The 15114-nt window shown below is 69.4% G+C and overlaps 2 protein-coding genes across 6 annotated transcripts; both read right to left on the bottom strand.

Annotated features, from left to right (window-relative positions):
• Positions 1 to 3336: 3336 nt before the first annotated feature.
• DNLZ (DNL-type zinc finger) lies at positions 3337 to 5380 on the bottom strand. Its single transcript, XM_016153049.2, has 3 exons — positions 5117 to 5380; positions 4366 to 4505; positions 3337 to 3592 (listed from the first exon to the last, which is right to left on the bottom strand). Exons 1-3 carry the CDS (start codon positions 5315 to 5317, stop codon positions 3424 to 3426), a joined length of 510 nt encoding a protein of 169 aa, XP_016008535.2. The 5' UTR covers positions 5318 to 5380; the 3' UTR covers positions 3337 to 3423.
• Positions 5381 to 5518: 138 nt separating this feature from the next.
• CARD9 (caspase recruitment domain family member 9) lies at positions 5519 to 14971 on the bottom strand. Of its 5 annotated transcripts, none has more exons than XM_036239291.1 (13): positions 14897 to 14971; positions 11997 to 12188; positions 11692 to 11829; positions 10864 to 11168; positions 10594 to 10773; positions 10357 to 10500; positions 9972 to 10097; positions 8534 to 8725; positions 8247 to 8288; positions 7844 to 7892; positions 6466 to 6542; positions 5916 to 5992; positions 5519 to 5824 (listed from the first exon to the last, which is right to left on the bottom strand). In XM_036239291.1, exons 2-13 carry the CDS (start codon positions 12178 to 12180, stop codon positions 5725 to 5727), a joined length of 1614 nt encoding a protein of 537 aa, XP_036095184.1. In that variant the 5' UTR covers positions 12181 to 12188; positions 14897 to 14971; the 3' UTR covers positions 5519 to 5724. The 5 variants fall into 5 exon arrangements, with proteins under 5 accessions (XP_036095184.1, XP_016008540.1, XP_036095183.1 ...); XM_016153054.2 differs by lacking the exon at positions 14897 to 14971 and adding an exon at positions 13612 to 14888; XM_036239290.1 differs by lacking the exon at positions 14897 to 14971 and adding an exon at positions 13236 to 13603.
• Positions 14972 to 15114: the final 143 nt, after the last annotated feature.

Here is a 15114-nt window from a genome sequence, read left to right as displayed (position 1 = left end):
TTCACCCCACACGCCCCTCGGGGTGGGTCAGGCAGGAGGCAGCGGGGCGAAGGCTCTGACAGTGGGGCGCGGGGGCTGCTGGGACGAGCCACCCTCCCCACCCTGCCCCTCCCACGGCCGTCCACGCCGCCCCTCCTGGGCCACGCCTGCCCCGGGCTGCACCTGGAAGGCTTCGTGCCAGGAGGCTGGAGCCAGCGGGCCCACACAGCGAAGGAGCTGGAGCCCTCAGCGTATGCCCCACGGGGGGCTCACGTCTGGGCAGTTGGGGTATGTGCCAGCAAGGCCACCCCCACAAATACCCAGTGCCCTGCTGGGAAGCCCACTGCCTCCCCACTCACAGGAGGGGGCTCTGGCCGGAGGCTGATAGAAACTGGGGGGCTCTGGCCAGAGGCTGATAGAAACTGGGGGGCAGCCTGCTCCCTGCCTTCATCTCCTGACCTGGAAGTCAGGGCCTGAGACATGGTGTGGCCCCTGGGCACCGGGGCCTCAGGCCAGGCCAACGGCAGTCGACTCGGGTGTTGAGACCCCCACCTTGGTCTGGTCAGGCGCCCACAGCCGGGAGACGCATTCGGGCTCCCTGGAGTTCAGAGGGGGACAGAGGACCCCAAAGGGGACAGGAATCTATGAGGCAGAAGCCACGGGCCTGTGCGCTGGGAGCTGGGGGAGGCGGGCCAGTGGGTGGAGCGAACGGGAGACTTCCACTCCGGAAACGGCCAGGAAGCCCGCGTGCCCCTCGCAGCCCCCGCCACGGAGATGCCGTGCGTCCCGCGGGAAATGCTGCGCGTGTGTCTGTCTGCAAACATGTGCATGTCCTGGAAGCGCCAGGGCATCAGGACCATCAGGGATCACCCTGCCGAGCCCCGGACCTCACAGGTGCCCCGAGGCTTGTGCCCAGGCACACCTATGGGTGCAGGCGCTAGGACCGCCAGGCCGAGCAGAGGGCACGTGTGGCCCCTGGATTCAGGGGAAAGCTGAGAGGCCAGCTGCTGCTCCCCCACCTCTCTTGGGGGGCCCGGTAGGACTGCAGGGCGGGAGGTGCCCACAGACGAGGCCATGGCCAGGGCAGCACACCTGGGCACGTGTGTGTGGAGAGGTGGCCGAGTCAGTGCACGTGGGTGTGTGGCAGGGGCTGGCGGCCTGGCTGGCAGTCGGGGCTGGCAGGAGGCTTGTGGAGGGGAGGGCTGCAGGTGGGAAGGCCTCTGGCCCCAGTCAATGCTCAGCAGAGACCCCACCCCACGCGGGGACCCGAACGACCAGGCAGCCAGGTGACGTCTACCGGCACCACCCCGGTACCCGCACAGCAGGCAGGCAGTAAGGTGCGCCCAGGCAGGTCTCCCGCTCACCAGGGTGGCCTCGCCATGCAGCTGCCAGCCCTGGGCAGCTCGGTGCACGGCGGGGCTCGATGGCACTGGCCAGCCCCTGGGCGCCAAGGTGCTTACGTGGGCCTCGGGCGCCCTGGGGGGACCATGTCCTACCTGGACCCACACACACTCTAGGACGCGTGTGTCTGTCCAGTCCAGGTCCCCGCCCAGGACCCGCGGGCCACCTATAGCAAGGGGGGTGCAGTGGGCCGGTGGCATCATCCCCCAGACGCCGCTGGCGGTGGGCCCAACAGGACGACCTGGGACACAGCAGAGGAGGCGGCTTGGGGACAATGCCCCACAAAGCGACGGCTGTCATAAGGCACTGTGCCCAGTAGGGCCTGGGAGCCGGGTGCAGGCAGGAGAGGCCCCGCCGGCCTCAGTGACTCACTGCTGCTCCCCTCCCATCCGCACCCCCCGACGGTTCACGGTGCCCCGGAAACCCGGGCGCTCCCCCACCGCGTGCTCCCGCACAGGCTCCCATCCGGGTCAGCATGCTAAGGGCTCTGAGAAGTCCTGCAGGACGCTGTCTGCAGACGTCCGAGCTGGCGTTCTTCACCTCACGTCCCCACACACACGGCTCCCTAACCTGACGCACTGGAGAGGGTCCCGGGCGGGGGCAGGGGGAGGAAAGATACCCGGGGGGGGGGGGGAGCCAGAAACCTGGAACAGCTGGGAGGCGGGGGAGGGGACGGCGAGCCGAGCCCCAACCGCAGGCCGAGGTGCGGCAGGGCCCGCGGGCCCTGGGCAGGCTGGTGCAGAGCGCCCGCAGCTCCAGGCACAGCGGCAGCCCTGGTGTGGGCCCTGGGGTCTGCCGCTCTCTCTGGGAGGGGCAGGCCCTCTGGGGCAGCAGGGTCAAATCATCAGAATGCAAAAATTAACAAACGTGGCCAACACATGCACCCAAACCACGGGGCTGTCGCACATCCGTGGAGGGAGGGGCCCGGCGGTCCTCCCAGGGGTCCACCAGCTCCCCGGGCCTCCCCAAACTCCGAGGGCAGTAAGGCGGCCAGGCCGCAGCCCGGCCCCAGCTCCTGTGTGTCAAGGCCCGCCGGCCCCCGCCTCCGGGGAGGGGGACGGGGCTGGTGGAGGCTCCAGAATGATGAGTCTCTGCAAATGGCACAGCGGCCTTGGGTGGAGTAATAGAGGGTTGTTCGGCAGGAGAAAGACGGGGGTAATTGAGGCACAAACTGCTGACGCCCCGGAAAACAAAGCCAGGCGCCGAGTGCCGACACGGGCGGTGATGGGAAGCGAGACCCCGCCACGATGTGCGAGGCGGGCTGGTGACTCACGCTGAAGGTCACACAGCCCAGAACCCCGCTGGGGGTAAGCGCGCCTCCACATACACGGCGACACCGAGGAGGCGGTCGAACGAGGCTGGGAGACAAGCCGCACACCCCGGGGCGTGTGCGGGGGCACTCGGCCACCCCCCTTCTCGCTACCACAGTGGCCTCAGCGAGCAGCCCGGTTTGTGACCAGGGGACACACTCAGGCGGCACAGGAAGGATCCGTGGGGCCTCCCTGGTCTGGCCGCAGGGGTGGGACCTGCACATGTTGCTGATCCTGCCCCAGAACAGTGGCTCACTGGCCATCCCGTCCAGGTCCCTCCCCAGGGCCAGCAAGACTGGGGCCTGACGTTCGGGGGCACAATGAGCCACCCTGTGCCTGTCCCTCGTCTGTCCTGTCTGTACCCTTGACGAGGTGGCACCATGACCACCTCCACCTGCAGACAGAAAGACAGAGGCTCAGAGTGGCAAAGTGACCTGCCCAAGGCCACGCAGCAGTCAGGACGGGCTTGGACTCCATGTCGAGCCCCTTCCCACTCGATGCAGCCTTCAGCAGGCCAGCGCAAGCACGGTCCCTTGGAGCAGACTGACAGCGCTGGGCCGGGGGACCTTGCAGCTGCACAGGAGGGGGTCCCTGTGAGTCATCTACCTCCAGAGCCAGGGACAACAGGAGAGCCCGGGCCCCACCATCCACAGTGATGTCTTTTTATTGACAGAAGCAGGCACATGTGGAGAGGCCCCAGGCCGAAGCACCCTGCTGGAGGGCACAGGCAGGGTCAGCTGGGCTCCGTCTTGCCAGAGGGGGTGGTGTCCTGGCCCTCATCCCGTTCTGGAGCTGCAGTGGGTTGGGGGGCCGCCGCAGCCTCTAACACCAGCTCCAGGGCCCCGTCGCCGGCCATGCGGCACACCTTCTCCCCTCTGGCTGCCAGGATTTCTTCAATGTTCCTGAGAGAGGGAGGCGCCATGACACCCCAGACCCTGTGCCAGTCCTGCACCTTGGTCCCTTGAGGGCATGCAAGGCCAGGCTCCAGCAGGAGCAGGGGTCCCCACACTGGTGTGGCATCAGGGCCACTGCGTGCTGCCCTCACGGAACCTTTTCCACAGCCCCCAGAGGCAACCCCTATGAGTCCCATCCCCAGGGGAGAATGCTCGCTCTGAAGACAAACTGAACTGTCCAGGGCCACCTGGCCACAAGGCTCCTGACCATTGCTCTCCAAAGGGGTGAGGCCGATCCTGGCAGGCCTAGGGTCCTGTCCACGCCGCCTCACATGCATCCCTAACTCTAGTGTGCTCAAGCGGCCGGTGTTGACACGAGACAAGGAGTGGCTCGCTAGGCTCCCTGCCCCACAGCAGGGAACTCTGCAGGACGAAGGGACCACAAAGGGAAAGGTCATTGTGGGTGGCCTTGGCAGGTAGATGGGTCCTGCCTGCTGTCACTGAGGGCAGAGGTCAGGCACTGAGGCAGGGCCGAAGGGGGCTGGCCTAGGGCAGAAAATTTAGCAAATGAAAACATGCCCCATACTTGAGACATACAAGAAAGTTATTTGTGGTTTATCTGCTCCTCCTGTCTGGTAAGGATGAAGAGGAAGACTCTGTAAACCTGATTATGGGGAGGGTGCTCCGGGGAGGCCCCGTAGGGCCCCTGACTGACTCAGGACCCACCAGGCCAGCCCTAGGATTCAGGCCTCTGTCCCCTCACCCTACCCAGGTGGCCTTACCGCTTCCCATCCAGGTCCGAGAACCAGCCCAGATTGTCAGCGATGATGTGGTGGTTGTGGCAGCCGGGGCAGGTCACGATGACCACGCCCTGGTGATAGGCCAGTTTGGAGATTTGCTTGGAGGACCGGGTCCCACAGACCTGGAGACAGAGCGCTCAGGGGGGGCGGAGCGCGTGGCTCTGCCATTGCAGGGATTAGCTCCACCCTAAGGTCCTGCTCCTCCTGAGGAACAAACCCTCCCCTCCCAAGACCCTGCCCCTTAGGATCGCTCCACCCTCAGTACAGCCCATCCCATCCCAGAAGGTCCCGCCCCTTGTGCTAGCTCCACCCCTCGGTGCAGCCCGGCCCCTCGAAATAGCTCCACCCCTCTCCCAGACGGCTCCGCCCCTAAGGGATAGCTCCGACTCTGTCCCTGAGCGCTAGATCAGGCCCTCTCCTGGAAAGCCCCACCCCTTGGCGCGGCCCCACCCTTCCCAAACAACCCCGCCCCTTCGGTTAGCCCCACCCCTCAGCACGGCCCCGCCTCTTTGACAACTCCACCCTTCGGCAAAGCCCCTCCCAGAAGGCCCCGCCCTAAGGGATGGCTGCAACTCCATCCCCCGAGTGCTAGGTCAGACCCTCTCTTGGATAGCCTGGCCCCTGAGGATAGCTCCACCCCTCCACGCGGTCCCGCTCCACGCCCGGATACCGATGCCCGCCGCGCCGTGCAGAGCCTGGTGCGGGCCCGGCCCCGTCCCCGTCGTGCACCCACCTTGCAGGTGTAGACGAGCTGGTAGTGCGTCGCCCGGGGCCCCGGCTCCGAGCTCGCGGGCCGCCAGCCCCAGTCGCAGGCTCGCCTTTTCCTTGCGGCAGGCGGACGGGCTCCGCGCCCCCACAGCCGCCTCAAACCGGGACCCCGAGGCCGCGCACAACCCACCAGCGTCGACACGCGGCCCAGCGCCGCTCGCAGCATCCCTCCCGCCGGCTCCGACCGCCCCGCCCAGGTTTCGGCCTGCGGAGCTGAGGCCGCGCCGCCGCCATCTTGGAAGCGGGCAACGGCGGAAGCGCCTGTCCTGAGCCTCCGCGGCGGGCGGGCCGCGCTCTGCTGCCCCCTGGCGGCGGGCGGTGCGCGCTGCGGACGCGGGGTCGGGCGGCACGCGCGCCAGCAAAGCCGTCGGACTCGGCGGTCGTTTATTTTAAGAGCTGCATTTCTAACACTGCCGGGAGTCCGCGTTACATAAAGATAGTGCGTGTGCTGGCGCGGAAACGGGCGCGCTGAGAAAGAGACGGCGGAAGGAGGCGGCGCCCGAGCGGGGGTCGCGGGCGGTCCGCTCCTGGCCCGGGGCCGGCGCGGGGTCCTCCTGCACGCCGGCCGGGTCGCTAGGAGCCCTCGGTGTCTGTGTTGTCGCTGCCCGTCGTGTTCTCCCAGTCCACCTCGCCCTGTCTCGAGCCGTGCTGCATCTTCCGGAGCGCGCGCTTCCTGCCGGGGAGCCGAGGGCGCAGGTGTGCCAGGTGTCCGCGGGGCGCCCCCCGCCCGTCCCCCTCCCCGCCCGGCGTCCATGCGGGCCCACCTGCGGTAGTTCTCAAAGCTCTCCTTGAGGCGCCGCCGCTCTTTCTCGGGGGGCTCCCCGCCGCCCAGGCCTGAGTCCTGAAGGAGAGGGAGCCTCAGGCTCGGACCGGCGCCCACCTGCTCCGCCCGGGACTGCACATGGAGGCAGGGGGCCAGGCCAGGGGTCAGCAGCCCCAGTTCACACTGGACAGACTTGCTGTCCGCGTCCTAGACGCACTGTGAGGGGAGCAGGATGTAGGTTCCACCTTTCAGGTGACAGGACTGGGCACTAGGCCAAGGGCTCCTGTAAGCCAGGCGGCGGGGCCCCTTGGCTGCTGGACTCGAGGGTTACGGTTAAGGCTGCGTGGCCCGCCCATTAGACAGGCACAGCCCAGTCCTGGCCGCCCCTCTGCCTGCTGCGTTGTCCAAGGGAGGGGGCTCAGCTTCATGCTGCAAACACTGCACCCCACGAGCCGGTGGGCAGAGACCCCTGCCATCATCCCCCAGCCGTCCAGAGTGAGGAAGCTCTCCTCACTGAGGCCCACACCAGGGCCCCCCCAGGGCTGCCTTACGTTGGGGGTCAGTGAAAGCCGCTCCTTCTGCAGGGCCACAAAGGGCTGCTCTGGGCTCTCCCCTTCGGCCGGGCCTCCTGGAAAGGACAGTTGAGCCTGAGGGTCCTGCCCACCTGCAGGACCGAGTTTGATGTGGCCGACACCTGCCCTTCCTCATCCTTGAGGTTTCTGGGCCAGCCCTGCAGCATCTCCTGAGGCCTCACTTGGACCCCACAGGACTCTGTTACACAGACTAGGGCACTGGGCTCACTCCTCGCTCCTGGGAGGCCCCCTGCTCCCACCATCGACCTCTGCTCCCGTCCTCCCGAGTAGGATGGGCTGTCCCCTCAGTGAGGCTGGGGCACTGCAGAGCTTGGGCACAGAACATTCCAGGCTGCTGGGACCCCTCTGACTGCCAGGGCCTGCACAGTCCCAGGGCTCAGGACCCTGGGAGGAGGGCAGACGCTTTGAGAGGCCGGCTCCCCTCATGGCCATGTTGCGGGACTGTGGATTCCGGTCTCAGCGACATCATGGTGGAAGAGGCCCGGGTCTCTCCCTGGGGCTGATGCCTTCCCCCTAGTCAAGCTCCAACCCTCGGGCCACCTTGGGCCCTGGGAGGGGCCACACCACTCCTGGGTGGGAGCTTCTGGGCTGGTTGGGTTTGCCGCCTGCCAGGTCCTGTCCTGTGGGGACTCAGTGGCCTCAAACCCAAGTCCTCAGACAGTGGCAGATGGCCCGACCCCTCGCTTCTCTATTTGGTGACCCTTCTTCCTCTTTTGCCTACTGTAGGGGCCGGGGGTCAGGCCTGCGTTGAGGAAGTCGGTCTGGTCTCCCATGCACCCTCTGCGGGGGTCCCCCACGCCCTCCCCTCCCAGCCCAGCGGAGGGCACTTTCCGAACTCTGACACCCACCTTCAGAGGAGCCCTGGCCCCCATGTCACCCCCCACCCCCGTCCCCCACAGTCCCTTCTCCTGGCAGGCAGAGGGACCTCTCCCCGTTCTGTTCTCACTTCCTGCGTGGCACGCCTGGCTGTTGGCTCACTGCCACCTCCCCTGCCTCCTGCCCCCTGCCCGAGAGGAGGCGTGAGGACAGGATGGGTGCCCCGACCCTGCACTCCGGGCCCGGCGTGGGCCCTGACGGAGGCGCGTGTCCCCAGGGCGGGAGCTGGCTTGCGCGCCCGCCAGACCGGGGCCTCGGGTTTGGGATCCTGGTTTGCTCGCGGGGGACGTCGAGGGGTGCCAGTGTCCCCATCTTGTAAATGGAGTTGTGGCGATCAGCGGGACAGGGCTGGGGCACACGTCCCCAGGGTCAAGGGCTGCGGGGGCCGGGGGTCAGGACCGGTGCCGACCCAGGGAGAGGAGGAGGCCGCCTGCGTGTGGCGCACACGCTCCCTCCTCACCTTTGTCTGAGAGCTGGGTGTCCTCCTCCAGGTCCTGGGGCGGCGACAGCTTCCGGAGGGAAACGGGCAGCTGTTAGACCACTGCCCTCCTGGGAACTGGACCCAACCTGCTGCGCTGCCCGCCCGGGCTGCCGCCCTCTCCACGGGCTTCTCGGGGGCCCCTGCGGCTCAGCCAGGCCGGGGCAGGCGGGACAGCCCCGCCAGCAGGGCCGGGAGGCGGTGCTGCCCGGCCTGTCCTGCCCTGAGCACACGGAGGCCTCGGCGGGCGCCAGCGGCTCTGCCCTCCGCCTGGCCGAGCGGCGGCGGAGAGGACCGCTGAGCTCCGGGAACTTCCGAGGGACGAGAGTGGGGCTGTGGTGTGGCAGAGGCTGAGGCCGGGAGCCGCCCCCCGGGTCACACTCACTTCCTGCGAGTTCCGGGGTGAGCTGTCCTCCAGGTCGGAGCTCTGCGGTCACAGAAGAGGGGCCATCAGCCGGCTGTGGGGGAGCCGAGCTGCCCCGGACCCCTCTCCTCACCCCTCACCCAGAGCGCCCTGCAGGCCCTGAGCCGCACCGCACCCCACCACCAGGGGCGCCATTAGGGGGGCTCAGGAAGGCCCGGGGCCCCCCCAGGCGATGAGGAGGCTCCTCCCCCAGGCTCTGGGGTCCCGGGACGAGCCCGTTGCCTCGGCCGGGGCCCCGGGCGGCGCACCAGGACCAGCATCTCCAGCTGCTGCCGCTTGAGCTGGCCCTCGGCGGCCAGCAGCTGCGCCTCGCGCTGGAAGAGCTGTAGCTGCAGCTCGTCGGCCTTGCCGCCCAGCTCCCGCACGCGCTTGCGCAGCGCGTCCTTGTCCTGCAGGCTCTGGGCGTAGCGGGCGTGCAGCTCCTCCCGCGACGCGATGGCCTGCGGGGAGAGCCCGGGTGGGGTCCCTGCGCGGCGCCCGCCCCCGCCGCCAGGCGCGGCCGTGTCCCCCCCCCCCGCCCCGCCCCCGTCCCCAGCACGGCTGCCTCCTCTTCCCCTTTCGCCTCCGTGGCCACTGGCCACGTGCCAGGGTTTGGGTCAGATGCATTACAGAGGACTGCGATGGGAAGTGCGGGCGCCCCCTCCCCCCCACCCCCCGCCCGTCTCCCCGGGCCCTGGGGGCCCTGGGGGCACTCGGCACTCCGCGCCCCACACACGGCCGCGGCCCGAAACCAAGACCAGGGCTGTTGACCGCCGCGTGGTGCCCTTTGAAACGAGTGCCGCACGTCACCATCACCGCCACCCACGGGGCCCCTGAGGTGTGTGACAAGTGGGACCAACCTGGGAAGCCCACCCATTACCCCTGGAACAATTGGCCCCCAACAGCCAGGACCGGTTCAACAGCTGGCAACTTCCCTCAGTCTGGTCCCTGCTTCCGAGTGGGGCGACCAACCAGAGACCCCGCTCACCTGGCTGCCCAGCCGCCAGCCTCCCGGCACACCTGAGGCCTACCCGTGAGACGGCCAGGTGCCAGCCAGAAGGGCTCCCCGCCCTGGCCAGCTCACCTCACAGGTGCTCCCCATTCTCACACTGCCCACGCCCTTGAGATAAGCACCCACACACCAGGCTCTCCACAATACTGTCATTCCCAGGCGACAGGTTTCTAGAAGTGGCACTGCCGGATCAGAAGGCACCTGCGGTCTAAGGCCCCTGACGCGCGGCGGGGTGCCCCGCACAGAGCCCCTGAAGCAGTGGCTGTCCTTGCGAGAAACGGCCCCGCGCTGGGACGGGAATGGAAGCAGGCGCCACGCACCGCCTCCCGCCCGCGTCCACGGAACGGCCACCAGCAAAGCTGTCCACGGCTTCGCGAGTTTAAAAAATTACTTGCAAAACAGAACAGCTTCCATTTTTACAGAACAAAAGCAGAACTGTACGTGTGTTGACAAAGTCTGGGAAGTCCGGCAGAAGGGGACGTGGGCTTCCCGGCGGCAGGGTGGGAGGGAGGCCGTGCCCCCCTCACTGCCGTTTGTCTTTAAAGCCCGCTTCGCCGACCGCCCCCACCCCCGGGCCGGCTGCAGCCCCCGTGGGTGGCGGGACGTGGGAACGGTCTCACGCCTCAGGGGCCCCACCTTGGCCGTCCCCGCCGCCTGCCGGGTCCCCTGCCGGTGGCTGGGTGGGAGGCACCTACCTGGTCCCGCTCGATGGCGACCTCCTCCATCTGCTGCAGGATGGCCTCGATGCGGTCCTTGTACATCTTGGAGTCCTTCCGCAGGGCCAGGCACTGCAGCTCGAACATCTCCTTCTCCTCCATGCACTGCGGGAGGCGGCAGCTGACCCCACCGCCTGCGGCCCCTGCCTGGGGGCTGTGCGGGCCCCTCAGGCCCTGCCAGCACCGGGCGCCCAGACCAGCGGTCGGGCCTGCCCATCCGGGGGCAGGGGGAGCAGGCAGGGAGTGGGTGAGCTGTCCGGGCCCCACGCCGCCAGCAAGGGCGAGGTAGGGAGGGGGAGCAGAGCTGAGCGGCCCCCCCTCCTGGCTGGGCCGCAGCCCCGGGTCCCCCGGCCCCGCTGCGTACCCGGGCGCGCAGGGCCTCCGCCTGGCGCAGGTCTTTGCGCAGGGCGAAGATGGTGTTGGCCTGCTGCTGGTGGTCCCGCAGCGCCTGCCGCCAGTCCTCCTCCAGCACCTGGATGTAGGGGCTGCTCCTGTCCAGCTTCCCCTCCTGTGGGGGCGCAGGGGAGAGGCGGGCAGGGCAGGGCCCGGCCGGGGGAGGCCCGTGCCCAGGCCGCCCGCCGGCCGCCCCGCCGGCCGCTACCTGGGTGGCGGCCTCCAGCTCCTGCACCCGGGCCTGCAGCAGGGCCTTCTCCTGCTGCAGCTCCCACAGCAGCTCCTGGCTGGGCCGCTGCTCCATGGCGTGGCGCAGCTTCAGCGTGTGCTTGCGCTCCACCTTGCAGTCGTCCTCCGCCTTCATGAGGCTGTGCTTGAGCCGGTCGATCTGCAGGGCGCCCCCGTCAGCCTGGGGCCCGCCCCGCGGCCACCGCGCCCCCCCCCGGGCCGCGCCCCCTGCCCCGGGCACGCAGGGCACCTCCAGCTGCAGGTCGCGGTTCCGCATGAGCGCGGCGCCCTTCTCCTCGCTCTGGCGGGCCAGGCGCAGGGCCAGGTCGTAGTTCTCGTCCTTGCAGCGCTTGAGGTCGCGGCCGCAGGCCTCGCACTCCTCCCTGAGCCGCTGCACGCGCTCCTGGTGCTTGCGCAGCAGGCTGTCCTTGACCCGCAGCTCCTTGATGAAGTCGTCCTTGGAGCTCAGCAGCGCCGTCAGGTCCTGCACCTTCTTCTGCAGCTTCATGACCTCGCTCATCAGCAGCTGCGTCAGGCCCGACTCCCCGGACGCGTCTGCAGACGGGCTGAGCGTCAGGCCCTCCGCCCGCCACCGCCCGAAACCGGACCAGGGGACGCTCCCAGGTCGCCTCCTTGCCCCTGTGCCGGACCCCACAGGGCCGGGTGCAGCCTTGGGGCCGGGCACTCATCCGTCTTTGTCTAATTTTGATCTCCACTGTGAGGCAAGAGGACTCAGCTCGGGGGCCGGGCGGGCACGGCCCCGCCTCTGCCAGGCCCTGCAGGCCCCTGACCTCTCAGGCGCAGCAGCTGTGACTGACGAGTCAGAGGGTCTGGGTACCCCACCGCCCACCTGCCGCCCTCCGGAGGATGGGTCCCCCTTTCTTCCAGCGTCTGCTTCCTCCGCGAGCATTAGAAGAGGGGGATTGGAGCAGCGACCAGATGCGCCCCGTGCGGCACCCTCACTTTGTCCATCTGGAGACCAGACGGGTAGGGGCCCGCCGGCGCTGCTCCCGTGCCCCCCACGCCTGGCTCCACCCCGCCCGCCCCTGCCGCCCCGCGCTGGGAGTCCCGTCTTCACCGATGATCATGGAGAAGACGCGGGTGGGCTCCTTGCCCGTGACCTTCTTGTAGAGCTGCGGATAGTAGAGCTCCAGGCTCTCGAGGAAGGCCACGTAGCCCTTGTGGCCGGTCCGCTGCAGGATGTCCAGGAGCACACCTGCAACCCAGAGAGGCCTGGCTGGGCAGTGGCCACGGCCCAGGGCCGCGCCGGGTCTGGGACGCGCCCCACCACCGCGGACGCGGGCCCGGGCCCCAGCGCCGCCCAGCGGCCTCAGCTGTGCAGGAGGCACCCCACGCCGACGGGCCGGGCCGGGCCGCACTGACCCACTTTCCGCTTGCGGATGACCAGGTTGGGGTCGCTGAGCACCTGCTCCTCGTCGTCGGGGTTCAGGACTTTGCACTGCCGCAGGTAGGGGGTGATGCGCGAGGGGTCGATGACCGAGATGAGCTTCACCCTGAAGCCCTCCAGCGCACCCCAGCACTCGTCCTCGTTCTCGTAGTCTGACATGGCGGCGGCTGGGAAGGGCCCCGGCTCACTGAGCAGGCGCTCCAGGCCGGGACCCAGGCCTGCCACCCGGCTGCCCAGCAGGGCTCTGGGCGGAGCCTGACAGGAAACTCATCCAGGTGCGCAGCCTCACCCCGCACTGCCACTCGGAGGCCCACAGAGGCGGCCACGCCGGTGTGGCGATCTGCTCCCCACCAGCCCCCCACGGTGGCCTCCGCAGCCTTCCCTGGGGCCTGCTCCCACCCCTCTGGCCACCCTGGGCTTTCTCTGCTGCTGAGTTACTCAGGTAAGTGTGAGGGAGACAGTGTGGAGTTGCTCCAGGGACAGGTGGTGTCTAAGAAAACACTGCCTTCTGCACCACCGCCGCCTCGGGCCTCCGCCTGCTCCCGACAGGTGCCGCGGAGCTGCAGCGGGCAGGGGCTGTTTGTGCCGCGTGCCGCCCTCTGGCACAGCCTCCCTGGCAGGCGTGGGGAGGGAGGCACCAGCTCCCCGCCAGCCGGTGCCCAGGCTGGGGCCGAAGCACGTTGGCGAGTGCCCCTCCCACCCACACGGCCCCACGCCGTGCCGGACTTCCTCATTCCCCGGCTCGGTGCCCGCTCACGTCCCGGGCCTGTCCCCTCCTCTCCTTCCGGAGCCTGGCTGGTGACGCAACAGTCCCCCGGCAGCTGCCCGGGCTGGCCTGCTCCACGTCAGGCTCGGCAACGCCGTGCCGTTTGGGAAGGGTGCCTGGACGCTCACGGGACAGCCAGGGCCCCGTCACGGGGGGGGGGGGGGCCGCAGTGGCACCCAGGACCCCGGGTGCTGCCCGGGCACCTGCTCCAGCTGCTCCGGGGCCCCCGGCCCTCTCGGGGCACGCCCCAGACCACACTCAGGAGCGGCACCCCCTGTGCTCACGCGAGGGGACCGCCCACGCCGGGACCCCCCCGGCCGTCTCACCACGCCCCCCTTCTAGCCCCGTGCAGCACGCCGCTCTCTCCGGGGCCCGGCCGAGGCCGGGAGCGGCCGCGTGGTCACCGCCACCGGGGGGTGGGGACACAGACCCCGACCTGGCCACCTACGACAGAGCCCTCAGCTCAGGCGCTAGACCACAGTCCTAGGCATACAGCAGGTCCGGTCCTCCGCGGGGTCTCCCTGACTGGCTGTCACTGCACTTGGTCACCCCAGCCAACCTGGCCGCAGCAACTCATTGGCTGGTCCTTGGGACCTTCGGCCGCTCCCCGCCTGTCTAGCTTGAAGCCCGCAGGCCCCACGCCCGACACCCTAGTGCCCGGGTGCCCCTGCTGCTGGCTCCGCTGGATCACCCAAGCGCGCGCCCGTGGCCGCGGAGGGGCCGGGCCCCTCGGTGCCCCTCTGCGCGTGCGCCAGGGCCAGTCCCTGCCCCCAGGAGTCCTGAGCGGAGAGCCACCCTTCAGAAAGGGCGTGAGGCCAGCCTACCTCAGGGTCCTGGAGGGGGCACCGCGCAGCTGGACGCCAGTTCACCAGGCAGCAGGTGAGCCGGCCGGGGGAGGGAAGCGCCGGGAAGGAGGCCTGTGCACTTCCTGATGGCTCTGCTCAGCCCTGCAGAGGCAGAGGCCAGCAGGCTCTCCCACAGGGGGACAGTCCCACAGCCACCTCCTGATTGGCCCAGCCAGGGCAGCCCTTGGGGGTGGGGCCCCAGGAAGTGGAAGTTGCGGCTCTCCGAGGAAAGCTGCTGGGAGCCCCCAGTCCTGGAGGCCCAGCCCCAGCACCCCGCAAAGTGCGAGTTCCAGCAGAGTCCCTCCCAGGGGCTGCGTGGGGCCAGACGCAGGCTCCGGGGGCTCCTCCGGCTGGGGTGCTCCATGTGTGGCACCTTCGCCTTCGGTAGCCCTGTGGGAACCGGCACCACTCGCCTGCCTATGGGGTGTGGGTAGGGACAGCTCCGCCGGGGCCCCGAGGGCATCCGCCGACTCGCTGGGGCTGGGCGCTGCCCCCACACCAGGCCGGCCCACGCTAGTCACGTAGGGACGGCAGTGCGGTGCGCGGCCTGGCCGAGCCCGTGGGCCCCGGCCGCACCTGGCCCCCCCCGCCAGCTCGCTTCGCCCTGTCCCGGGAGCGCCCCCACACGGCGACCCCGCTCCATCAGGTCAGGCGTGACCGTGACGGCAGGCTCCACAGGTGTTTCAGAGGGTGTGGGCCACGGGGCGCCAGTCCTGAGGGCCGCGGGAATCCCCCGGCCGCCTCGCCGGGGCGGCCATACCGGTTGAACCGAGGCGCTGCCTTCCGTGTTGAGGCGACGGCTGCAGGAAGGGGCTGTGGCTGGACGGGCAGGACGGGCAGGACGGGGGCCTGAGGCGCTACTGGCCCTACCTCCTGAGGCGCCTCTCCCCTGGCCCGACCACTCCCGCCCTGTCGGGCCTCGGTCCTCAGCGCCGGGCTTCGCTGCCCCCTGGCACAAGCAGGGGTTGCAAAGTGGGGGGGAGGCATGCCGCCCCGGCCCTCCGAGGGCAGGGGCCCAACGTCACCCCTGGGGGAGCAGGCAGCCCTCAGGGAGCCGCACTCCGGGGCTCGGCCCCCGGGCTGGGTGCGCGGGCCTGCGCCAGGCCCCCGACCACCAGGCCTCCCACTGTGAATAACAAGGCTAATACAGAGGCGTCAAGCGACCAGAACGCCATGTTCTCTGAGCGCTCTGGGACTCTGCTACAGAGCAGGAACAGGAAGCTCCCTGGACGACGGCCCGCCTATCTGAAAATCAGATGCTGACCTGACAACCACCCACAGGCCGGAGGAAGTCACAGGAAAGCCGGACTGGGCGGGCGACCAGCGGCGAGGGGGCCTGTGGCCGGCGGGAGGCGCGTCGTCCGGTCTGGCAGGGGTGCAGGGGAGACGTGGCACCCGTGTGTGGCCGGGGGCCGGGACGTGCGCGGGGCACACACGCGCTGTGTCTGCCGGGAGCTTGTGATCAAATCGACCCGTGGAACC

This window comes from Rousettus aegyptiacus, unplaced genomic scaffold (assembly GCF_014176215.1).
Source record: "Rousettus aegyptiacus isolate mRouAeg1 unplaced genomic scaffold, mRouAeg1.p scaffold_m13_p_3, whole genome shotgun sequence".
Taxonomy (NCBI): domain Eukaryota; kingdom Metazoa; phylum Chordata; class Mammalia; order Chiroptera; family Pteropodidae; genus Rousettus; species Rousettus aegyptiacus.
This window is presented reverse-complemented; position numbering and strand designations above follow the sequence as displayed.